Consider the following 26,430-nt stretch of genomic DNA (forward strand, 5'->3'; position numbering starts at 1 on the left):
AACTCTCCTTCAGTAAAGTCAGTCACAAAGAGAGTCGGACGATATCAGAGGAGCGTTTCAGAGACGGAGAGAAAGGGTTGCTAATAGTTTAGCCTTCTGCTAACAGCAGCTAACGGCTCACGCTAGCTGCTGTTGACGCTGCACTTTCTGTATTTTGTATTTTTTTGTCACTGTTTCCACTTTTATTCATTCAGTATATCTACAATAAATCAAGTTATATTTTTCTATAAAAAAGAGACTATTCATCTTTAACACTTTTGAAACAGAACAGTATTGTAACGGGAGAACGCATCCTGCACTTTGTCACGCTCTTAACTTTGTATTTTAGCAGTTTACAGTATTTCATCTATTTTTGTTTAATAAACTAAAATTGTTCATCTAATGGTTTGTCATCATCTTCATTCATTTCATGTCTTCCATTTGCACAAATACACACGAGCATGTAGTTCACTTCATAATGCACATGTGGTTGAAAATCTCCAGAAGTTTAATATGAAATCACAGATTTATTCCAGAGGTCTAAAACTCACCACAACACAAACCCTCACCCCGGAGTGGTCCAGCGTCTTCTCTGGTTCATTCTGGTGCAACGTGCTGAAATTATCTTATTTTACATAACGTCCGTAGAAGACCAGGAAAACCTCCTGATTTTACGACTTAGGAGTGTAAAATGCAAAACACCAAATAAATACCCCAAATTAGCCAGCTGACGCAGTAGTAGTAAAAAGCTCATTCCACACTTGAAAACAATCAGTAAGTTAGAATCTATGGCCCCGACCACGGCTCTGAAATATCAGTAAGTTAGAATCTATGGCCCCGACCACGGCTCTGAAATATCAGTAAGTTAGAATCTATGGCCCCGACCACGGCTCTGATACATCAGTATATATTGTGTTTAATCTTACCAGCTGTAGTTCCTGACTTCCTGTTTGTCCTCCGTCAGACCTGTCGGACGCCATCCTTCACTCGATGCAGCGTAGCCGGCGCCTTGTCTTCGTCCTAAGCCCCAACTTCCTGGCAGAAAAGAGCTTCAGCCTCCTGGAGTGTCGTCTGGGTCTGTACCTCCAACATGGCCACCGGGCCTCCGTCGTTGCCGTAGTTTACCGCTCCATCAGTAAATTGCCCTACGTGGAGGTGGCTCAGCTCCGGCAGGCCGCCGCCACCACCGTGACGTGGCGAGGGAGTCAGTCCGAACCACGGCGATCACGCTTCTGGCTGAGACTGAGGCTGGCGCTGCCCGTCCGGCCGCTCGCTATGGGCCGAAGGTTGATCGACAGCACGTCGTCTCACTCGGACCTGGCCGCCATGGCGCTTCAGAGAGTTCAACGGATCCACAAGCAGAAAGACGGAGCCAATCAGAGCCGCAGAACCAGGCGGGCGCCACCCAGAGGGCGGGGCAGAGTGAAGAGGGGGGGGTGGTCACAGCACAGCACCAGCTGCTCGGGGTGCGCCGGGTTTACTGGTCAGGTGGAGGACATAGGGGCGGGGCTAACAGGAGAGATGCAGCAGGTGTCACATGACACGACTGAGATTCAGTCGGACCCGGTACCTGAAACAGACCCCGCCCCAACGCCAGACTCCAGCAATGACCCCGCCCCAACACCAGACTCCAGCCATGACCCCGCCCCGACGGCAGACTCCACCAATGACCCCGCCCCGACGCCAGACTCCAGCCATGACCCCGCCCCAACGCCAGACTCCAGCCATGACCCCGCCCCGACGGCAGACTCCACCAATGACCCCGCCCCGACGCCAGACTCCACCCATGACCCCGCCCCGACGACAGACTCCACCCATGACCCCGCCCCAACGCCAAACTCCACCAATGACCCCGTCCCGACGCCAGACTCCACCCATGACCCCGCCCCTCACCTGGCCTCAGACCCCGCCCCTGACTCCGCCCTCCCCACCTGCCTGCAGATGATTGGAACAGGGGAGGGGCTTGTTGTTAAAGGCTCCGCCCCGACTCTGGAACCCAGCGGAGCCTTTGGTTCAGACTGTAAGTGATGCTGCATTCAGGTCACATAGAAAAAATGGGAAAACATGAACATTAAGAGAAAATACAGAACTAATGACGGGTTCAGACGACCCGATATCAGCCGGAGTATAACCCGACCCGGCAGACGTGGGGCGTTTTGGGCGAAAGACAGTCGATCGTTTTATCCCGTGTAACCTCGCTTCACGATGTCCCGACAGACCTGAACGCAGCGTCGGAGCCATTATTAGCAGGTGATGACATCATCTCATGACATGAAGCTGTGAACATGAAAGACGGAACTGAAGAGACGAAGCGACGTCCTTTAATGAAATAAAATTCACCTTTAATAATGAGATAACAGAGAAATGCCTTATTTTATATCATGATGCTGTTTAGTATCAATCAAACTTTATTAACTGTGATTTCTAATATACGATCTGTGCATTTAATCACTCATCTCTATTTTAGATGCTGTGTAGTCTGTTTTAGGTTTTTCTTTAATCAGCTCCTCTAGGATTGTTTTATTTATTTTTCTTATTTTTGTCTGAATCTGATCGTTCTTGTCTGATGTAAAGATCTTTAAGCCATGTTGTACGAGAAATTGTTAAATAAAATAAAAACTAAAAAAATAATACTAACACCAGTTTTCATAGAATAAGATGGCGACGGCTAAAAACCAAGATGGCGACGGCCAAAAACCAAGATGGCGACGGCCAAAAACCAAGATGGCTACAACCAAAAACCAAGATGGCGACGGCCAAAAACCAAGATGGCTACAACCAAAAACCAAGATGGCGACGGCCAAAAACCAAGATGGCGACGGCCAAAAAAAACAAGATGGCGACGGCTAAAAACCAAGATGGCGACGGCCAAAAACCAAGATGGTGACGGCCAAAAACCAAGATGGCGACGGCCAAAAAAAACAAGATGGCGACGGCTAAAAACCAAGATGGCGACGGCCAAAAACCAAGATGGTGACGGCCAAAAACCAAGATGGCTACAACCAAAAACCAAGATGGCGACGGCCAAAAACCAAGATGGCTACAACCAAAAACCAAGATGGCGACGGCCAAAAACCAAGATGGCGACGGCCAAAAACCAAGATGGCTACAACCAAAAACCAAGATGGCGACGGCCAAAAACCAAGATGGCGACGGCCAAAAACCAAGATGGCTACAACCAAAAACCAAGATGGCGACGGCCAAAAACCAAGATGGCGACGGCCAAAAACCAAGATGGCGACAACCAAAAAACAAGATGGCGACAACCAAAAACCAAGATGGCTACAACCAAAAACCAAGATGGCGACGGCCAAAAACCAAGATGGCGACGGCCAAAAACCAAGATGGCGACAACCAAAAAACAAGATGGCGACGGACAAAAACCAAGATGGCGACGGACAAAAACCAAGATGGCTACAACCAAAAACCAAGATGGCGACGGACAAAAAATCTTTAAACCATGATGTTTGAGAAATTGATTCAATAAAATGTTTTTATTAAATTATTAATATATTTTTAATCAAAATGAATAAAAAAAGAATAATTAAAAAATACTAACACCAGCTCTACTAAAATAATAAAAGTAAGATACATTTAGTAAAATAAGTAAACTAAAATATAAAATGTATGTTTAAATCATCTTTCGGGTCCTTGAAGGCCTCATATTCATTTTGCACAACGAGTTATTTTACGTTTAATACTTTAATTTTGCTCATGTAGCCTAGTTTTACTCTAGGATTATGCCTAATGCAGTATTTGTACACTGTGGTATTGGGACTTCTCTGAGTACTTTTGAACAGACATCAACAGTCTGAGTGTTCCTGAACGTCTCCTGGTGTCTCCATGGAAACCAGGAGGGTCAAAGTTGAAGCAGGTCACTTCTGGACCGGAAACACGTGGATCTCCTCAGGTGAGCTGCTGTCTGTCTGTCTATCTGTCTGTCTCTCTGCCTGTCTGTCTGTCTGTCTCTCTCTCTCTGTCTCTCTGTCTGTCTGTCTGTCTGTCTGTCTGTCTCTCTCTCTCTGTCTCTCTGTCTGTCTGTCTGTCTGTCTGTCTGTCTCTCTGTCTGTCTGTCTGTCTCTCTGTCTGTCTGTCTGTCTGTCTGTCTCTCTCTGTCTCTCTGTCTGTCTGTCTGTCTGTCTGTCTCTCTCTGTCTCTCTCTCTCTGTCTCTCTGTCTGTCTGTCTGTCTCTCTGTCTGTCTGTCTGTCTGTCTCTCTGTCTCTCTGTCTGTCTGTCTGTCTGTCTCTCTGTCTGTCTGTCTGTCTCTCTGTCTGTCTGTCTGTCTGTCTGTCTCTCTCTGTCTCTCTGTCTGTCTGTCTGTCTGTCTGTCTCTCTCTGTCTCTCTCTCTCTGTCTCTCTGTCTGTCTGTCTGTCTCTCTGTCTGTCTGTCTGTCTGTCTGTCTGTCTCTCTGTCTGTCTGTCTGTCTGTCTCTCTGTCTGTCTGTCTGTCTGTCTCTCTCTCTCTGTCTCTCTGTCTGTCTGTCTGTCTGTCTCTCTGTCTGTCTGTCTGTCTGTCTGTCTGTCTGTCTCTCTGTCTGTCTGTCTGTCTCTCTGTCTGTCTGTCTGTCTGTCTGTCTCTCTGTCTGTCTCTCTGTCTGTCTGTCTGTCTGTCTGTCTCTCTCTGTCTCTCTCTCTCTGTCTCTCTGTCTGTCTGTCTGTCTGTCTCTCTGTCTGTCTCTCTGTCTGTCTGTCTGTCTGTCTGTCTCTCTCTGTCTCTCTCTCTCTGTCTGTCTGTCTGTCTGTCTCTCTGTCTGTCTGTCTCTCTGTCTGTCTCTCTGTCTGTCTGTCTCTCTCTGTCTGTCTGTCTGTCTGTCTGTCTGTCTCTCTGTCTGTCTCTCTGTCTGTCTGTCTGTCTGTCTGTCTCTCTCTGTCTCTCTCTCTCTGTCTGTCTGTCTGTCTGTCTGTCTCTCTCTGTCTGTCTGTCTGTCTGTCTCTCTGTCTGTCTGTCTCTCTGTCTCTCTGTCTGTGTATTAATTCCCCTATCTATCTTTTCTTCTATTTCATTTTCCCTTTTTATATATTTATTTGTTTACATAACTTTTAAATACATTTTTGCCTTTATTTTTTGAATTTATTTTTAAATGTATTTATTCGTTATTAAATTGTATTTATTTATTTATTTATGCAATTTAATAATTAATGTTTAAATGTTACAATAAGTTTAAAATACATTAAAAAATATATAAATGTTAATAAAAATAAATAAAAGGGAAAATTAATTAGAATATGAGATAAATAGGGGGAATTAATACACAGGTAAATAAATAAAGAAGCAAATTAAAAGAGAAATTTATGTCACATTTTATCAATTAATTAATGCCTACATTTATTTTTAATATTATTTTTGGTATATTTAATAGCATATTTATTTATTTGTTGAGTCATTTATTTATTAATTTATTAATTTTAGATTTTTCCGTCCTCCATATTCTTACTGCTGCTGCTGTATCCTTCATGTCTTGATGTTGTGCATTAACTACCAGCTGTTTGGAGGAAAGGGATTCTGGGTAATGTAGGAAATGACAGAATGAGTGTGACCGGTGTTATTCAGCAGCCGAGTGAAGGTGTGGCCGGCTGGAGCTGAGCGGTAACGTTCTCGCGTTTATCTCCTTCCAGCTTGAAGCGTATCCCACAATCCACTGCACCACGAGGCCTCTCGGGTTGGGACGGCGTCCGCGCTCAGTGACAAAGAGACCCGTCAACAAACGTAAGTAGATATTTAAATTTAAAGCTGCTTTTATTGTGTTGATTTACGAGCTGCCGGCAGGAAGGAGAGGCTTTTATTGTTTTAATTTGGAGGTTTTTATGACTTCCTTTTATTGGTTATGAGGGGCGTTTGATTTCACCTTCAGCCGGTCCCTGCTGCCGGGTCACTGACTGACGACTGTTCACAGTATGAGACAGGACGTTCAGATTCAGAGTTTTATTTTGAAATCAAATCCCACCAGTGAGATGTGATGTAACAGGAACATGAAGGAAAGCTGATCGCTATGGAGGACGCAACCTGCCAAAATAAATAAATAAATAAATGACTCGATAAATAAATAAATAAATAAATAAATAAATAAATGACTCGATAAATAAATAAATAAATAAATATGCTATTAAATGTACCAAAAATAATAATAAAAATAAATGTAGGCATTAATTAATTGATAAAATGTGACATTAATTGATATTTCTGTTTTAATTTGCTTCTTTATTTATTTGCCTGTATTTTAATTCCCAAATCCATCTATTCTTCAATTTAATTTTCCCTTTTTATTTATTTATTTTTATCAAATCTTACATTTATTTTTTTATTTATTTTAAATGTATTTATTCATTATTAAATTGTATGTGTTTATAACAATAAATGAATAAATAAGTAAATAAATAAATAAATGGGAAGATGAATTAGAAGAGTAAATAGATAGGAGGAATTAATACACAGCTAAATAAATAAAGAAGCAAATTAAAACAGAAATATCAATTTATGTTACATTATACCAATTAATTAATGGCTACATTTATTTTTAATATTATTTTTGGTACATTTAATTGCATATTTATTTAATATTTATTTAGTGACTGAGTGAATCGGCAGGTGTCACCGTTTCACCACTGAACTCTCAGTGAGGACGTCTCGTCTGGTTGTTGAGGCTGTTTGATATGGAGGACGGAACCTGTCAAAATCCAAATAAATAAAATAAATGACTCAATAAATAAATAAATATGCCATTAAATGTAACAAAAATAATATTAAAAATAAATATGAATTAATTAATTAATTGACAAAATGTGACATCAATTGTTATTTCTGTTTTAATTTGCTTCTTTATTTATTTACCTGTGTATTAATTCCCCTATCTACTCTTCGACTTAATTTTCCCATTTATTTATTTCTTTTAATTAACATTTCATTTTTAAGATTTTTTTAATGTATTTTAAATTTATTTTAACATTTATACATTCCTTATTAAATTGCAGAAATAAATAAATGCATAGAATATAATGAAGATTGAAATACATTTCAAATAAATTTCAAATAAATAAATAAAATAAATAAATGAAAAGGGAAAGTTAAATTGAAGAATAGATCAGTTGGGAAATTAATACACAGGTAAACAAATAAAGAAGCAAATTAAAACAGAAATATACATTTATGTCACATTTTATTTTTATCAATTAATTAATAACCTCATTTATTTTAAATATTATTTTTGGTACATTTAATGGTATATGTATGTATATATCCAGTCATTTATTTATTTATATAAATATATATATATTTATTTAGTGACTGAGTGAATCAGCAGGTGTCACCGTTTCACCACTGAACTCTCCTGTCTCTGTGAGGACGTCCCGTCTGGTGGTTCAGGCTGTTTGATTTCTCCATTTCTACCCACTACAGCTTTAATATATTTAATTTGGACATTTTCAAATAGAAAATTAAAAAGTAGAAGGAGAGAGCAGATATCCAGCTGAGACCATCTGCTCCAACATGTAATGGTCCGTACTTCACCTCCACCAGGTTTAGAATAACCAGGCCGCTAGTGTCTCTGTAAGAAACAAACGGAACTGAAACGTCCTCGTTGGAGGAAACTGTAATTATTCACATCTGATCAGAGCATCGGCCATCTTCTGTGTGTGTGCTTGTGTGTGCGTGTGTGTGTGTGGATCAATAGGATAATGGTCGAGTAGATTAAAGCACTTAAAGTGTGTGTGTGCAACAACAATGGATCAATAACAGCTTATTAGAGTGTGTGTGTTTACCAGACAGAAAACAACTGACTGTGTACTATGAACAGTACTACAGTAGTACTACAGTAGTACTACAGCAGTACTACAGCAGTACTACAGTAGTACTACAGTAGTACTACAGTACTATAGTTAGTATTTACTATGAAGTCTTAATGGTTAAATTCTGCTCCCTCCAGCGTTTCCTCAGTCAACAGTTCCAGGATTTTTTGCTATAACTTATTCCTAATTTTTCGTGTTTTCCTGCGAATGTTGAGCATCATGTGACGCACGTTTCCTCTCCTGTCTTTCAAAATAAAACTTAGGTTTATCAATAGATTGACTTGGTTAGGTTTAAGCAACAAAACTCCTTAGTTGGGTTCAGGTAAGGATGGTGGTTTGGGTTCAAATAAATCCAGAAGTGTCGTCACTGAAGTACGGAAGTTCCGTGACAAATAAATCAACGTTGACTCACACGGGGCACCAACAGTGGTCTCCTGGTGAAAGTCTGGTTGTGTTTAGACCCACCATCCACCCCGACCTCCTCCCTACGCAGACTTTCTCTCTCTATATGTCAGGTGCTCTGACCGTCTAGTAGTACGGATGCACCGATACCGGATTGGATATTGGGCCAATACTGACCCAAATAGCTGGATTTTACACAACAGAATGCTCACTGCGGATCGCTAAAAAATGCAATTCTTGCAGAAATCTCCAAATGTCAAAAGTTTTTTATCCCAAATCCCAGCATGTCTTCTTCTATGGTGTTCCTCGAGGTCTCGCGGTCTAAATGAGGTATTCTGGAGGGATTATTGATCATTTTTATCAATTCTCAAGAGGTAAAGAAATGGTTAAATTTAGCACCAAATCTGTGGAACAAATGGAATCAACCCCAAAAACAACTTAAGAGACATAACAGAGCCTGAGGATGACCATCAGATACTCAGATTGATCTCCAGGTTCCAGCTTTCAGATGATGTTCACCACTTCTATGTGACATCGACTGTTGACCTGCTATCTCCCCTAAAGACCCCCTGAACCCCCTAAAGACCCCCTGAACCCCCCTAAAGACCCCCTGGACCCCCTAAAGACCCCCTGAACCCCCCTAAAGACCCTCTGAACCCCCTAAAGACCCTCTGAACCCCCTAAAGACCCCCTGAACCCCCCTAAAGACCCCCTGAACCCCCTAAAGACCCCCTGAACCCCCCTAAAGACCCTCTGAACCCCCTAAAGGCCCCCTGGACCCCCTAAAGACCCTCCGAACCCCCTAAAGAAGAGGTCCGAATGGTTAGAGGTCAACAAAGACGCTGATCTATGAACCCGTTTCTACGGCGGAGGAGTATTCAGATGTTTATGAACATTGTAATATTAATGTTTTATGGTGATGAGGACTGAGAGAGGAAGAGGACCTCAGTCTTCATCATTTGACCGTTATGTGACCACATGATGACATCAGAGCTGGATTCAGATTCAACAGTTGAGATGTTTGTGTGTTACCCAGCCTGCTGTTCTCTGGTTCTACTGGTTCTACTGGTTCTACTGGTGTTACTGGTTATACTGGTTCAAGTGGTTCAAGTGGTTCAACTGGTTCTACTGGTTCTACTGGTTCTACTGGTGTTATTGGTTCTACTGGTGTTATTGGTTCTACTGGTTCTACTGGTTCTACTTGTGTTATTGGTTCTACTGGTGTTACTGGTTCTACTGGTTCTTCTACTGGTTATTAATTATAACTGTTAGTTAGTTATATCAGACCACTGTGTGTGTGTGTGTGTGTGTGTGTGTGTGTGTGTGTGTGTGTGTGTGTGTGTGTGTGTGTGTGTGTGTGTGTGTGTGTGTGTGTGTGTGTGGACATGACTGTGTGTGTGTGTGGACATGACTGTGTGTGTGTGTGTGTGGGGACATGACTGTGTGTGTGTGTGTGTGTGTGTGTGTGGACATGACTGTGTGTGTGTGTGTGTGGACATGACTGTGTGTGTGTGTGTGTGTGTGTGTGGACATGACTGTGTGTGTGTGTGTGGACATGACTGTGTGTGTGTGTGTGTGTGTGGACATGACTGTGTGTGTGTGTGTGGACATGACTGTGTGTGTGTGTGTGTGTGCGTGGACATGACTGTGTGTGTGTGTGTGTGGACATGACTGTGTGTGTGTGTGTGTGTGTGGACATGACTGTGTGTGTGTGTGTGGACATGACTGTGTGTGTGTGTGTGTGTGTGGACATGACTGTGTGTGTGTGTGTGGACATGACTGTGTGTGTGTGTGTGTGTGTGTGTGTGGACATGACTGTGTGTGTGGACATGACTGTGTGTGTGTGTGTGTGTGTGGACATGACTGTGTGTGTGTGTGGCGTTGTGCCAGTACACAGGTAGTGTGTGTGGAATGTAAGTCCACACACACTTAGAACACGCGACCGCCGTTATTTGATCCTCTGATAGAAAGTCCACCGCTCAGCGCTTCCTCTTCTTTATATTAACTGATTTTAGCTCTTTGTGTTCTTTCTGCTTTCTTATCGACATTTTCTATAAACCGGGCCTGGTAGTTAGGGGAAGGGAACCGAAACCCGGTGCTAAATGATTAACCCCCTGAGCCCCCCCCCATCCCGACTGACTGTACAGTCTTTCAGAGGCTCTAACAGGCGAGCAGAGTGAAGCTACAGATATCATATGAAACCTTAAACAAGACAGAAGTCAATAACAACAGCTGATCCAGAGTCTGTTTCACACAACTCTACATGCTGACAGTAGAATAACGGCTCTGACGAAAGGTAGCAGGAACTTTATTTACCTAAACAGCAACACTTTATAATACTATTCTGACATGTCCGAAAAATGTAAAAAAAAAGAAGTCTGGAAAAAGTCCAACAAATGTCTGAAAGAAAGTTCAAAAAATGTAAAAAAAAAAAGTTAAAAAAGAAACAATGCCCGAAAAAAAAGTCTGAAAAAATATCCCAAAAATGTCTGAATAAAGGCTGAAAAAGTCCTAAAAGTATCCGAAAAAATGTTGTTGAAATATACAAAAAAATAAAATAAAATCTCCGACAAATGTCAGAAAAAAAAGTTTAGAAAAATGCCAGAAAAAAGTCTGAATATATATATATATAAAAAATAAATGGGTTAGGACTGTCAAAGTTAACGCAATAATAACACGTTAACGCAAATTCGTTTTAACTCCACTAATGTATTAACGCAACTTGCGATTTTTAAGTTGGAACAGACAGAAAACCTGATGAATCCATCGGTACCAACCAGGTCAGACTAGCTGGTCATGAAGGAGTTAAATAACGCTCCAAACTGACACTACATGTTGGAGAGGAAAAACTGTCATGTCCATTTAGAAAGGGGTCCCTTGACCTCTGACCTCCAGATCAGTGAATGTAAATGGGTTCTATGGGTACCCACGAGTCTCCCCTTTACAGACATGCCCACTTTAAGAGTGTGTGTGTGTGTGTGTGTGTGTGTGTGTGTGTGTGTGTGTGTGTGTGTGTGTGTGTGTGGAGGCACTCTTTGGGTTAATTGTTGAGCAGGAGACTGCAGCCGTTAGTATGTTGGTATAAAGTTACTCATCATCACACAGAACGCCATGAAGACTCATTAACCATTAACACACACACACACACACACACACACACACACACACACACACAGATACAGTGCGTTTCCTCTGAGCTTCATATCCTCTAAATCACCATGGTAACAGTCCATGATGCTCTCTGACAGTCTGTTGGTTCCTGAAGGGGCAGGGAAAACATCTGTTAACTTATGTATCCCAATGTTTTATTTCATGACTTCTAAACAGATGTTTTAACATCAGAATGGATATATCTGCTTCATCTGAGTCTATGTGGAGGTAGAAGGAAGTTACAGCTTTTATTGTGGTAGTCTGAGTAACGTGACGTCATATCCGTTCCGTATCCGTCAACCAAAACAAACCTCAGAGAGTCTAAAACGTTGGAGGGTCGTCGTGGATCCGACCTGCACCCTCCCATGTTAAATCCAGCGTGGTAAACACTACACATCCAGTAAAGGATGGAAACACTTTGGGTTTCACACATTGACAGGAGAAGCAGAGCTACACAGAGCAGAGCTAAAGCTGCATGCTAACGTCTAAAAAAGGCTAAAATAAGTCCGAACAAAGGCTGAAAAAAGCTGAAATAATGCCAAAGTATGTCCGAAATATGGCCCAAAACATGTCCTAAAAAAAAGTCTTAAATATGTCTGAAAAAAGGCTGAAAATTATCTGAAAACAAAAGTGTGAAATAGTTAGCAGGAAATGTTATGGTATGGCGGTAACGTTATGGAGGTAACGTTATGGTACGGCGGTAACGTGGCGGTGGAGCCGGCCGTCGCTCTCGTCTCCGTGGTCAAACGGGCCAACACTACGACTGTAGAGCACCCAGATACTGACAACGGCCCGATGGAGCTGACCATGATGGATAAAGAGAACGGAGCTGACGGGAGAGCTAGAGACCACCTTGGAGAAGTTAGAGGAAGTAGACACGTGGGACTACGTACGCTTTTCAAAATAAAGTGTTAACAAAGGGAACTGTATATACTAAATACATCTATGGAAATAAGACTGATGGATTATATTCAGCAGAAGTATAAAACATTATAAATTAAAAAGTAAATCCCACTAATCTGTGAGGGAAATGTCTTTATTCTTTGTTTTCTGGGTTGCTGGATAATAAATGTAATCAATAATTCCTGCCAATGATCCTGATATATTTGACTTCATGACGTCTCTGACTACATACATGCTGAAAATCAAACATTTTTACTGGATTCATTTAGAGATTTTCAAAGTAAAAGACTCTAGAAGTGAATGATTCATCTTGTTCCCTTCATGGTCTAGAGGTAAACAAGATAACAACAATCACAATACATCACAATAATTCATCACAATATTTAAAAATCACAATACAGATGGTTCTGTGGAACAAATGCAGACCTTCACTTCCTCTCCTCTCTGCTGCTGGTGTTCTCCCTCACTGGTCAGAGGTCAAAGGTCAGCAGCATCCACACACTTATACATGACGTATTACCTAAAACCAATTAGAGAGGAGACACAGCGAACACTCGGTCAATCTGTAACTCTGAGAGTGTAAATGGATGCATATTTCTGTGAAGGTTCCCTCATCAATCATCTAAATACTGTTAGAGACTAATCAATAACGTACACACACACACGCACACAGACACACACACACACACACACACACACACACACACACAGACACAGACACACACACAGATGCATGGCTGGTGTTCTGTTTTGAAGCAGAGAGCGGCTGCAGTTACAAACAAGTTTCTTTCTCCTGATCGTGTTGTAATTTTTCATATTTGGATGTTTAAGTTTGCAGTGGTGGAAAGTAACTAAATACATTTACTCAAGTAGGTGGCGACGATGACGACAGGACGTAGAGGACAACAACGACGACGACAGGACGTAGGCGATGACGACAGGACGTAGGCGACGACAGGACGTAAGCGACGACAGGACGTAGGTGGCGACGACAGGATGTAGGCGACAACGACGACAGGACGTAGGCGACGACGACAGGCCGTAGGCGACAACAACAACAACGACAGGACATAGGCGACAACGACGACGACAGGATGTAGGCGACAACAACAACAACGACAGGACATAGGCGACAACGACGACGACAGGCCGTAGGCGACAACAACAACAACAGGACATAGGCGACAACGGCGACGACAGGATGTAGGCGACAACAACAACAACGACAGGACATAGGCGACAACGACGACGACAGGCCGTAGGCGACAACAACAACGACAGGACATAGGCGACAACGACAACGACAGGACATAGGCGACAACGACGACGACAGGACATAGGCGACAACGACGACGACAGGACGTAGGCGACAACGGCGAAGACAGGATGTAGGCGACAACAACAACAACGACAGGACATAGGCGACAACGACGACAACAGGACGTAGGCAAAGACGACAACAGAGACGACAGGATGTAGGCGACAACGACAGGACGTAGGCAACGGCAACGACGACGACAGGACATAGGTGATGACAACGACGACAGGACGTAGGCGACAACAACGACGACGACAGGACATAGGTGATGACAATGACATCGACAGGACGTAGGCAAAGACGACAGGACGTAGGCGACGACAACGACGGCGATGCCAGGATGTAGGCGACGACGACAAGACGTAGGCGATGACAAGACGTAGGCGATGACAGGACGTAGGCAACGACAACGACGACGACAGGATGTAGGCGATGACAGGACGTAGGCGATGACAGGACGTAGGCGACGACGACGGGACATGGCCGACAATGACGGGACGTAGGCGACGATGATGGGACGTAAGCGACGATGATGGGACGTAGGCGACGGGACGTAGGCGACGGGACGTAGGCGACGGGACGTAGGCGACGATGACGGGACGTAGGCGACGACGACGACAGGACGTAGGCGACGACAACAGGACGTAGGCGATGACGACGACGACAACAGGACGTAGGTGACTACGACAACAGGACGTAGGCGACGATGACAGGACGTAGGCGGCGACGACGACGACAACAATGGGACGTAGGCGACGACAACGACGACAACAGGACGTAGGTGACGACGACGACAACGACGACAAGATGTAGGCGACGACGACGACAACAATGGGACGTAGGCGACGACAACGACGACAAGACGTAGGTGACAACAACGGCGAAGGCAGGACGTAGGCGACGACAACGACAACAATGGGATGTAGGCAACGACGACAAGGCGTAGACGACGACAACGACGACGACAACGACAACGACGACGACAACGACGACGACAACGACAACGACAACGACGATGACAGGACAATCCCAAGTTGGAAACACTAATCGATGCGTTGAGATTAAAGTAGAAAAAGTTGTTGTTTAGTGAAGAGAGTTTTGGGTCTAACGTCAACTCTGACACTATGAAGTACTTCATTAAGTACTTTATGTACTAGCTCTGACACTATGAAGTACTTCGTTAAGTACTTTATGTACTAGCTCTGACATTATGAAGTACTTCATTAAATACTTTATGTAATAACTCTGACACTATGAAGTACTTCATTAAGTACCTTATGCAGTAGTAGAAGTATTCCTCTGACTGCGGTGGGACACCTGAGCTCCGGCTGCCTTCAGGAAACTGAAACAAGTGGAGACTCTCTGGGAGCGCCGTGGGCTCATTATCTGATGAGGTGAGACAAGCTGTCGGGTTCTGCGAGAACGTGGCGGCGAGGCCGTTCCCCCGATCAGCCGGGCGGATCGAGTTTCAGCCGGCCGGCCTCTTTAATGACCCCTTTCCCTGTCCGACACCAACGGAGCCTGTGATCCGGGCCGGCCCTCCTTTCACATTCCTGCCAGACTTACGGGGCCTCGCCACCCTGAAAGAGCCTCAATCTGTCGGACATCTGCAGCCTGTCTTACCTTGTCATTAGAGATAGACCACTCGGTCGGCGCCGCGGACAACCGCTCGCTACCAACTTTCCCTCGGCCCCCCGATCGCTCTCAGGGGACCCGGGGCCGGGCCGGGAGCCTGAGTTGGGAACCCCTAGGGAGGAGAAACCACCATCTTTACCTGTGGAGGCGGATCAGGGTGGAGGAAGAGGAGGAGGAGGAGGAGGAGGAGGAGGAGGAGGACGAGGAGGAGGAGGAGGAGGAGGAGGAGGAGGTCTCCAGGGAGCCGCCGGCCTCCCTTTGTTCCTGAGGAGCTGACGATGGTCAGACTGGTTTAACTGGTAACTGAGCTAAAGACCGAGGACGCTGTCAAACTTTAACACGTCCTGATTTACTCAGCCGGCCTGAACACGACTCTGAAACTCTGAAATCCAGATCATGAAATGTTGTTTTGACAGCTGCAGGACGACTCACCTCCTGATTCAGTACTATCACCATACTCGGGCACCGATTCAATATGTATTGAGTTTTTTAAGTATTGCGATTTAATATTAACGATTTATTGTTATTGTTGTTATCTTGTTTAACACTAGACCATGAAGGGAACAAGATGAATCATCCACTTCTAGAGTCTTTTACTTTGAAAATCTCTAAATGAATCCAGTAAAGATGTTTGATTTTCAACATGTGTGTAGTCAGAGACGTCCTGAAGTCAAATATATCAGGATCATTGTCAGGAATTATTGATTACATTTATTATCCAGCAACCCCCCAAAAAAAATCAAAGAATAAAGACACTTCCCTCACAGGTTAGTGGTGTTTTCTTTTTAATTTATAATGTTTTATACTTCTGGTGAATATAATCCATCAATCTGATTTCCATAGATGTGTTTTTGTATATACAGTTCCCTTTGTTAACACCTTATTTTGAAAACCCGGACGTGTTTTGTGTGAAAAATATCTGAAAAAAAAGTAAAAGAAATAAACAAAAGATGTCAGAAAATGTCCAACAAATGTTCAAAAAAAAAAAAGTTTAAAAAATGTCAGAAAATTGTACAAAGAAATGTGTTAGGGCTGTGAAAGTTAACACAATGATAACATAAATAATGTAATGTTTTATACTTCTGGTGAATATAATCCATCAGTCTTATTTCCATAGATGTATTTTTGTATGTACAGTTCCTTTTTTAACACCTTATTTTGAAAACCGGACGTGTTTTGTGATGTCAGTGACTTTTGTCCAGAACTAGTCGGTTCATCCTCAAGTCCAGGTGGACGAAATTCTCTCCAGGCGTTCCTGAGACGGTACGTCGTTGGCAGCATTATTTATTCTATGTAGAATACAGTCTATAGTTCTGTCTGCAGGTCTAATTGTTGGTTTATTTTAGTGTACCAACACCTCATTCTTTATTTATTTATTTTTTTATTTTTTTTTAAAGTTATTTTTTTGGGGGCATTTTTCCATTTTTATTGAGGACAGTGGATAGAGTCTTGAAAGGGGGGAGAGAGAGAGTGGATGCGGAAAGGGCCACAGGCCGGATTCGAACCCGGGCCGCCGCGGTCAGGACCAAGCCTTAATACATGGACGCCCGCTCTACCAACTGAGCTAACCCAGGCGCCCTATTTATTTATTTTTTACATTTTTCGTATATTGTTTCGGACTTTTTTTACTTTTTTTTTTTATTTTTTGGACTTTTTTTTTTTTTACATTTTTCAGACACTTTTCTGACTTTTTGGACATTTTTGGACATTTCTCGGCCATCTTTGTCACGCTACGCTCAACAGGGAAAATTGCGAATCAAGATTTAGGCGGAATATTTATTTGTTTTTATATTTATTACTGTTTTCAACTTGACAAAGGCAGACCAGATTGACTCCTTCTGTTCTTACCTTTCACAATAAAAGCCCTAATATTCGCAGGGACAACACATCGAGTTTGGTTTACTGATCACGGTCTAACTCCACAATCCAGTACTACAACGTTCACAGTCTTTGCAACATGTTTTCAGTAATAATTTTGTGTTTAGAAACAAATCTCTGAATTTCCTTTACAAGGCCATTTAAGCCTGATTAAAGTCTCATTAAAGTCTCTAATGTTTCGGCACTCAAAGATTAAGATTCAGGAAAAATGTAAATAAATAAATACTGAAAAAGAGAGCTGAAGGTTGAAAAGGGACGTGTTAATATTATTAATCTTAAAACATATTTATCAAAGTGGAGTGTTGGTTTGTGACGGTGATATTTAGGAGACGAGGTCGTAAAACAAACAGAGACAACTCAGACAGTGAATGTGAATCAGGTTTTCTTCTGTTAGTCAACAGTTTGTATTTACATTCTGTACACGTCAATATGAAAACATTACAGCCTGTTGGAGACATTTATTAACTTCAATGTGTCTCCGTTGCTTCTGACTTGTTGTTGTTGCTTTAAGAACAAACATCTGTGACGCTCACATCAGCATTTATAACATACGAGTCATTTGTACGAGTTAGCTGTTGATCTGAAAACAGGGTTAACAACAACGGCAGTGAGCAACATTCAAACTACACGTCCTTCGTCTGGACGCCACCCTCCAACCAATCAGTGGCAGCTTTAACATTAACATTTGTATTTAAGGTAACACAACATCTGTCGTTTCCCCGATTCTTCTATCCTAATAACCCACGAAGAGCAGTTCAGATGTCTTTAGTTCGGAGGCAGTCATCGTTTTGTGGCACCGTCTTCCTGTTCTGCATTAACATTTAGTAATATAACAATATAACTGATATTGTTATGTGGCAGTTTCACAGTCAAACTAAATATAAACCTCAACCCAGTCGCTCGATGAGTAACAACGTGATGCTTCATCCTCACACTCTGGTCCCAGCGTAGGAAAGCACCGTGCTATCAGCAGATGAGGGACGACTTGGTTCACCTCATGTTCTGTGTTTCATGACTGCATGGTGGAATTAGAGAGCTAAGCTAGCTAAGTAGTCGGCCGTCCGACCAGCGGGCCGGTGGCCAACGTCAGCGCTGTAAAGATAAATTGAGGGCGTATAAATCTTTGGATGTCTATAGTTAACTATCTGGAACTTTAGCCCTCTGCTAGCGTTAGTTAGCCTCCAGTCTTTCCTTTGTTTAGCCTCCAGCTAACACCGGGACCTCATCATGACGTCATCACTAAAAGGGTCGATAGACGTCATTTTCAGCGTTAATTTTTAATATTACACTCATTGTAAGTCGGCTACCTAAAATGTAAAATGTTCAACAGTTTGGTTCTAGATATGAATCCTAAAATAAACGGGTTAGTCTCACGGTACCACAGTTCAGCATTGTTCTTTTCCTCCTGTAGGATATTTTAAACTTCTTTGCAAAAGTCTTTGCATCCATTCTCATCATGTCGAGGTCTTTGAGAGCCGTTTAAAGAGATATATGTCAGTATGAATTGTTGCCTGAGTGTCTTTTAAGGCCTTGGTTTTCCTGCTTGCGTGATCAGAACCACTTAGAGGGTCCAGAACAAAGTTCAACATGGACTTATAGTCCTGGAGGTTTGGCCCGGGACGCTTGTTCAGTCAACAACAACAACACAGAATCCGGTTCTTTTCTGCGCCGCCTATCGTCCTTGCGTCGGGACCCAAGTGAAGTTGCACCTTCCCTCGGTGTCCTTTCTGACGAAGGCTTGTCCCTGGGGGAAGCTGTGGGTCTTGACGCTGCTGGACGGGCTGAGGGACATACTGAACGCCAAATCTGTCCGTCTGCGTGGCGTCTGAGATCTCGCCGACGGACTCTTCAGGCTGCCGCCGCGGACGGGCGTCCATAGCTGGTTCAGGACTGGACTCGAAGACGCGATAGGCGAGAAAGGGACTCGTTCTCCAGGTGGACTGAACCGGATTGTGTCCTGTGATTGCGTCCGGCTGCCGCTCAGTGGAGACCAGTACGTCGGATGTTTTCCCTCTAGAGTTCGGACTCGACTGGAGGTTGTGACGGAGCAGATCGCGGCTCTGTCCGGTGACGGGGTGAAGGGCAGTTCTTCTGTCGGAGGATGGAAGGAAGTTAACGTGTTGAAGCTCCTGATCTCAGCTTCAGGAGTTTCATACCGTCCGGTCAGTCCGGCGGCAGTGAAGTCGGAGCGTTGACCCGGAGAAGTTGTGCAGTTCTGAGGTGACTTGGCAGGATTACCGCGGTTTGCTTCTCGGCATTCGGCAGCACCGTACCGACAGTCGGTCTGCTGCGCCGATCTTTGGCAGTAGCTGTGGACCGAGGTCGGCGTAGAAGAGGCGACTGAAGAGCTGAACGAGGAGTCGAGAGTGTATTCAGAGGACGAGGAAGAGGTGACTGAAGCATCGTAAACTAAACTACCGAGGCCGTATCCGGACGAGGACGAGGAGTCGCTGGATGTGTCGATGGTGTCTCGGTCCTTCAGTCCCAGTGTTCGTAGAACCCAGAGGTCCAGGTTCGGTTCTGAGGAGGACGATGTCTCGGAGGACTCGGAGCAGAACTCGGCAGTGAGGTTCCTGCAGACTCTCTTGCTGACCTGCTGGGATGTTAGCAGCTGATGATGGTTCTGGAAAGGTCCGTCATCGACGTACGTCAGGTTTCTCTTCAGCTTCCTCCTCCCGTCAGGGGTGAGTTTCTATGAGGACGGAACGAGGACAGAGAAAGACAACATTTATACCTTTCTGGTTCTGTCGAACTGATACCGCCCTCATTATCTTCATAAGACAAACTGTGAGCTGGACAGAAACTTTGAGAAAGGTTGAAAGAAATCAACTCGCGGAGTCTTGAATCTTGTTCGAGATTGGTGGTACTTACATCTTATGTCTACCAGACACTAGGAGACTTTGAAAAGACTTTGAAAAGACTGAAGTCTGACACCGTCTCACATCTAGAGACAGCGTGTCTTCAGTCTCAGACTATCATATTTTCAAAGACTGGGGGATCTTGCAGGGTCACTATTTAAAGACTACAACTAGAACACTAAACCATGGAGATCACGGGAGCGCGCCGCAGCTCTAGAAACACTCTCCTGATTTATTCCGACATTGTAAATATATCTGCGACAGTGAAATCACTTGTTGTTGTGTTATTGTTGTGTGGCATTGCAGCTGAAAGCATGAGTTGATGCAGTTAGGCTCCATTAGGAAGCTCCAACATCGGAGACTTGAGAGCTTTCCAATTGCACAAAAAACTATATCAGATAGATTGTAGTTTTTTGCAATAGTTTGGTGAATGTTTCTGTTTCATCACATCATAACTTGTAAATATTTACCTGGGGCATTTCTTTTGTCGGTTAATTCGCACGTCAATCATTTTTTCGAACTGTTGTTTTTGTCATGAATACTTCCACACAGAACGTAAATATTACGCAGCCAAAAAGTGACGTCATTTCTGAGCTTTTGCGCCGCGAATAAACGCATACACACAAACGCAAACAACAATACGGAGGCTCCGTATTCCAAACCAAGACGTCAAACTTTATTACTCCTTTCAACGTTGACAAAGGCAGACCAGATCCACTACTTCCCTTCTACCTTTCACAATAAAAGCCCTAATATTGGCAGGGATAACACATGGAGTTTGGTTTACTGATCACGGTTGGTACTACTCAGCTATATATCCCTGATGATCAGCGTCATCTGACTACAGATTTATAACAAAGAGCAGGTGCATTATGTGAGTTGTAGCATCCTGTATTTTTAGAGTTTGACCCACACTAGGGACTTAAAGTTTGGATATCTCACCCTGGAAGTGCAGCAGAGTTAATGGAGATAATAGAGAACGAACCTTTGCTTTCTGCTCCAGATTCCTCACAAAAGAGGAGTTGAGGAACTCTCTGAGTTTGTTGTTCTCGTCCTGCAGTCGGACCAGCTCCTCTTCTCTCTGCAGCAGAGTGTCCTGAAGCTGGAAGAAGGTTCGAAACAGTCAGATATACAACAGCACTGGAAACATGTAGAATTCATTTACTAACTCTAAAAGTGCATTTAATGCTGAGTTAAAGCTGATTTAGGGAAGTGGTCTACGGTGTTGTGAGTATTTCTATGTGTGTGCTGGTGTGTCTGCGTCGCTCTGCAGTTACACCACAAAGCTCCAGCTGGTGGTGGGGGGGGTTCTACGTCACTGTGCTGCGTCATCACAGTTTTATCGTCTGTGTTTGTAAAATGTGTCACGATGGATACCTTGTCTTTTTACTGCAAACAAATTCACCTATTGATACAAGTAAAGGAAGCTGAAGCTGAAGTGATAAACTGTTGTTGTTGTTGTTGTTGTTGTTGTGGTGGTGGTACCTGTTTGTTCCTCTGGAGGTGAGGGGAGAGCTGTTTAGTCCACATCAGACCAGCAGGAGGCGAACTGTTAAAAACACACTGAGACTCTGACAGAGAGACAGAGAGACAGACAGAGAGACAGACAGACAGACAGACAGACAGAGAGACAGACAGACAGAGAGACAGACAGACAGACAGACAGACAGACAGACAGACAGACAGACAGACAGAGAGACAGAGAGACAGACAGAGAGACAGACAGACAGACAGAGAGACAGACAGAGAGACAGAATAATGTTAATTATAAAATAGAATCTGTTTCTGTATCCTTATGAATGTGTTACTTTAAAGACTTAATGTTTAGATAAACTACCAACCACCATAACTGACTGTGATTGGCTGAGACAGCTGTCAATCAACACAAACTCACCCTATTCAATTTATCAACATCTCAAAGTTAGAAGAGGTTTAAGAAGCAGTGAAGTATTTCAGTGTAGAAATGTTGAACATACTACATTCAGCAGTTATCTAATTACAGAAGTATTATTAGTATAAAGTATAAAGTAGATGTAGAAGACAGAAGGACTTCTGTCACTTCATTATTATTATAATACTGGGTTATTATGACAGATGCATGTAAGCAGCAGTTTAATGTGGATGACATGGAGATAAGTTAATATTAGTTTGGATAGTTTAATAGAAAGCGGTGCACCATAATTTATAAAATATTCAACTCTTGAATTGTAAAACTTTATTTTTTAATTCTATGGTTTTCATTGTAATTATTGTGTATGTTGATATATTTTGATTATTCGACTCTTACATTGTAATATTTTTTTCATTTCAAAGGATATTTTATCTTTTATTTTTATATTTTATATATTCTAATGTTTATTTATTTATGATGGTCCATTTCTTTTAATGGCAATACACCAAATATTCTCTATATGAAATATGAATCTGTAAATATCTGTCAGATAAATGCAGTGGAGTGGAAGGAGTAAATGTACTTCTACTATTTCTGTTTTCCACCACTAGAAATGAGCATCAACTACCTCAGTCGGTTATTTAGTGAGCGTCCTCTAGTGGCCACCAGATGAACTACAGCTGTAGTTCAGTTGTTCAGGAGGAGAAACGAAACCTGCGATGACGTTGATGATGAATTGAACTCTCTGAGCGAGGAAACGTGGAGGAAACTAAAAGATGAATCTTAACAGATCTCGTGTGGAACCAGCCGGGAGCGTCACTAACGTCGCTAAAAAACCTGCCGCTAACGTTGCTTAAAAAAACGTCACTAAGGTCGCTAAAAAAACTGTTGCTAACGTTGCTTAAAAAACGTCACTAACGTTGCTGAAAAAAACTTCACTAACGTTGCTAAAAACCTGTCGCTAACGTTACTAAAAAAATGGCGCAAATGTTGCTAAAAATCCTGTCGCTAACATTGCTAAAAACGTCACTAATGTTGCTTAAAAAAACGTCGCTAACGTTGCTAAAAACCCACCACTCACGTTTCTAAAATCGTCACTAACGTTGCTAAATACGTCACTAACAACGCTAAAAAAACGTCAATAACGTCGCTTAAAATGTCACTAACGTCGTGAAAAAAACATGCTGTCTTAAGGTAACAAATTTCAACTATAACAGCAGCTCACTGGTTAACATGTTATATATTTTAGTTTATCTGTACATATGCAAATACTGCTGATATATTAATACATCAGTAATGATAATAATTCAGTTATGTAAGAATATAAAACTGCACGATTTTACTTTTAATACTTAAAGTACATTTTGATGTCGGTACTTCTGCACTAATGTAAAAATGTGAATGCAGGACTTTTACTTGTAGCAGAGTATTTTTAGTGTACTTGTACTTAAATAGAGGTTCTGAGTACTTCGTCCACCGCGGGTTAAATTGTAATATTTGTTGTTAGCTGTTGACTCTCACCCCAAACAGACGACTTCTCTCCGAGGTCACTGAGGTCACAGGGGTCACGGGCCCAAACGGAGGCCAGGGTTTCCATGGAAACGTCAACAGTGTCAGGGCCAAGGGCCAAGTCCTGGAGCATGAGGTGATGATGATGAAGAGGAGGAGGAGGAGGAGGAGGGATTCCCTACAGAGAGACAGAGTTAGTGTGAATGGAGGGAAGTAGCTCAGCAGTGCCAGCTCTCTGTGTGTTGATATGGTGACGATCAACACTTCAGTTACATGTTCAGGTCTCTTTCTCTCAAAGCTTTCACTAAATAAAACACAGTTACTCCACTACGAGGCCACAAGTATGTGGACACCCTGATGACGGTGACACCATGTTCATCAATGTGCTGCTTTAATGTTCTTCCACACCAAACTGGGAAAAACACGTCTTTATGGAGGCCACAAACGTCACAAAAAAAAAGACACAAGCGTCACTAAAAAACACGTCACTAACGTTGCCAAAAAACACGTCGCTAAAAAACACGTCACTAACGTCGCTAAAAAACACGTCGCTAAAAAACACTTTGCTGAAAAACACGTCGCTAAAAAACACGTCACTAACGTTGCCAAAAAACACGTCGCCAAAAAACACGTCGCTAAAAAACACGTCACTAACGTCGCTAAAAAACACGTCGCTAAAAAGCACGTCACAAACGTCACTAAAAAACACGTCACTAACGTCGCTAAAAACCACGTCACTGAAAAACCCGCCGCTAAAAAACACGTCACTATCGTCGCTAAAAAACACGTCACTATCGTCGCTAAAAAACACGTCGCTGAAAAACCCGTCGCTAAAAAACACGTCATTAACGTCACTAAAAAACCCACCGCTAAAAAACATGTCACTATCGTCGCTAAAAAACACGTCACTAACGTCGCTGAAAAAAAAACATGTCGCTAAAAAACATGTCGCTGAGAAACACGCCACTAACATCACTAAACACTTCACTTACGTCGCTAAAAAAACAAAAAACTAACGTGGCTAAAAAACAAAAAACAAACTTAACTGAAAGTATTGTTGTATTTCGGAGCATCTGAAGTTCCACATTCTTTTGTCCATCTAGTGTTTTAGTAAACTCACCATGTAGATAGAGTCAGTCACTGAATATTAAAGTAATAGCACTAATTAAAAATACATTAAAATCATTAATAAGGAAAATCAGAAAAGGGTTGCAACTATTATCATTATTATTATTATTATTATTATAGATTAACGTATAAATTATATAAAGATTAAATATAATATATAAGGATGGATTCACTAGAACAAAACACAGGAATACTTTGTTTGTTCAAACAATCAGCAATAATATTCTCACATATATTATATATTTATATTTATATAGAGACAGTGTAGTATGAAGGCTTCAGGTTAACCTCCCGTTACTTTATCTGAGCAGTTACATATTATTTTTTCCCTTTTTTTCAAGGTTGTTTTCAAACAACATGCAATCCACTGTTTGTAATTACAACTAGTCTATAAACCAACAGACAAACCCATCAAGTACACTAAAGAGCAGTGGCAGCCGGCCAATAGAGGGCTCTAGGAGGCCGCCCTCCCCGAGTCACACACAAAAAAATATTACTACTACTACTACTAATAATAATAATAATTATAATAATAATAATAATACAAATTATTAATATTTGAGTTTAAAGTATGGAATGCACCCAGTAAAATGTGTAATTTGATTGTAATGTGATTATATTTTGTATTAATAATCTGAATCTGTAAAGTAACTAAAGTTGTCAGATGAATGTAGTGGAGTAAATAGTCTAATAGTCCCTCTGAGATGTAGTGGAGTAGAAAGTAGAAAGTAGCAGAACATGGAAATACTGAAGTAAAGTAGAAGTACCTCAAAACTGTATTTAAATACTTAGTTACATTCCACCACTGAGTACATTTTATACTGTTGTGTTTTTCAAAGCATTCTTTACTCTTCCTGTTGGAATGGAATAATTGTTAATTATTTAACTGTAAAGTAGTAATGTGTTTTTGATCCCTTCACTTTGTTTTGCTTTAAATCGCACCGGGATGTTTGATGAGATTGACTGGATGTGGCACCACAGAGCCACCAAGAAACATTTCCACCAGCCAACACTGCTAAAGAGAAAACTACCTCAACATTCAAAACCAAAACAAACCAAGAAAAGAAATAACAATAATAATAATGACAGAAAGAAAGAGTAGAGTTAAAAAAACAAAAAAAGAGCAGTTACATATTAAAGTGTTTCCTCCATCAGACAGTTGATCGCAGTCAGTCGGACTCTCTGTTCTCCTCTACCAGCTGAGTATTAAACTGCCCGCCAGACTTCATTCAAAAAACCCTCCAAATAACACCAACCAGACCTCGTTCACCAAACACACCATTTATCATCATCTCTGTCACAGACACGAGACATGAACTCACCTGGACTCAGAAGATGAGCCGAAGTCTTCCTCAGATCCTCAGTCTCTATTCGGCGCGCGTTGCGTCGGGCTGTGCGTGTGCGCGCGCTGCAGACGGTGTGAGTTGAGCGAGCAGCGCGCGGACAGAAACACACATGAAGCTGTTTATCTTCTGCACTAAATCCTGAATAAAAGCAGTGAAGTCTGGCGGAGCAGAGAGAGTCCTGATGCTCAGCTGAGGACTCACCGCCGACTGCAGGAGACGGACCTCCAGGTGTGTGCGCGTGCGTGTGTGTTTGTGTGCGTGTATGCGCGTGATGACAGGTCGTCCAATCAGATGACAGGACGCAGCTGTTGACGTCAGTCGTCAGTGTGACATCAGAGCGCTGTAATGGGGACGTCATCCGTCAGGTAGCAGAACCGGATCAGTACTACCTGTACTACCTGCCTGTCTTACCTGTGTAGTATTAGGAATAATAATAAGAATAAACAACATCATATTTTATTTCCCGCCTGATAAAACCAGCTATCAAACTTTAAAAGTACCTCAAGTAGAATATTTAACTGTCATCAGCTTATTATACTGCATATTATATACTATAATATAATACTGTATAATACTATTATATTATATACTATAATATAATACTGTATAATACTATTATATTATATACTATAATATAATACTGTATAATA

At 42.2% G+C, this 26,430-nt stretch overlaps 3 protein-coding genes and 1 long non-coding RNA gene across 6 annotated transcripts in view; 2 read left to right on the forward strand and 2 right to left on the reverse strand.

The window, feature by feature from the left end:
- The window catches only part of LOC119491100 (interleukin-1 receptor accessory protein), a 256,684-nt gene that overhangs the window by 34,496 nt on the left and 195,758 nt on the right, over positions 1-26,430 (forward strand). Inside the window, exon 12 of one of the 2 annotated variants that reach the window (XM_037774758.1) lies at positions 1-382. This exon is cut by the window's left edge and continues 910 nt beyond it. The exons of the other annotated variant lie outside the window; for it this stretch is intronic. The gene's annotated coding sequence lies outside the window, so the exon portion shown is untranslated. Of the gene's footprint in view, positions 383-26,430 lie in introns of those variants that run through there. 2 annotated transcript variants of the gene reach the window in all.
- LOC119490965 (translation initiation factor IF-2-like) lies at positions 922-2,007 on the forward strand (the record flags this gene model as incomplete). The annotated part of the gene is made up of 1 exon (XM_037774518.1): positions 922-2,007. A coding segment is annotated over one exon (1,086 nt), but the record flags the coding sequence as incomplete, so codon positions are not given.
- Positions 10,071-12,881, reverse strand: LOC119491134. Its single transcript, XR_005207546.1, has 3 exons — positions 12,443-12,881; positions 11,482-11,483; positions 10,071-10,564 (listed from the first exon to the last, which is right to left on the reverse strand). It is a non-coding gene; the product is annotated as an uncharacterized LOC119491134 (long non-coding RNA).
- gmnc (geminin coiled-coil domain containing) lies at positions 17,414-26,359 on the reverse strand. Of its 2 annotated transcripts, XM_037774769.1 has the most exons (5): positions 25,757-26,359; positions 23,319-23,484; positions 21,392-21,477; positions 20,892-21,008; positions 17,414-19,740 (listed from the first exon to the last, which is right to left on the reverse strand). In XM_037774769.1, the coding sequence occupies exons 2-5, from the start codon at positions 23,437-23,439 to the stop codon at positions 18,721-18,723; spliced, it is 1,344 nt and encodes a 447-aa protein (XP_037630697.1). In that variant the 5' UTR covers positions 23,440-23,484; positions 25,757-26,359; the 3' UTR covers positions 17,414-18,720. The 2 variants fall into 2 exon arrangements, with proteins under 2 accessions (XP_037630697.1, XP_037630696.1); XM_037774768.1 differs by lacking the exon at positions 25,757-26,359 and having other exon boundaries at positions 23,319-23,815.

Source organism: Sebastes umbrosus, chromosome 7, assembly GCF_015220745.1.
Source record: "Sebastes umbrosus isolate fSebUmb1 chromosome 7, fSebUmb1.pri, whole genome shotgun sequence".
Classification (NCBI taxonomy): domain Eukaryota; kingdom Metazoa; phylum Chordata; class Actinopteri; order Perciformes; family Sebastidae; genus Sebastes; species Sebastes umbrosus.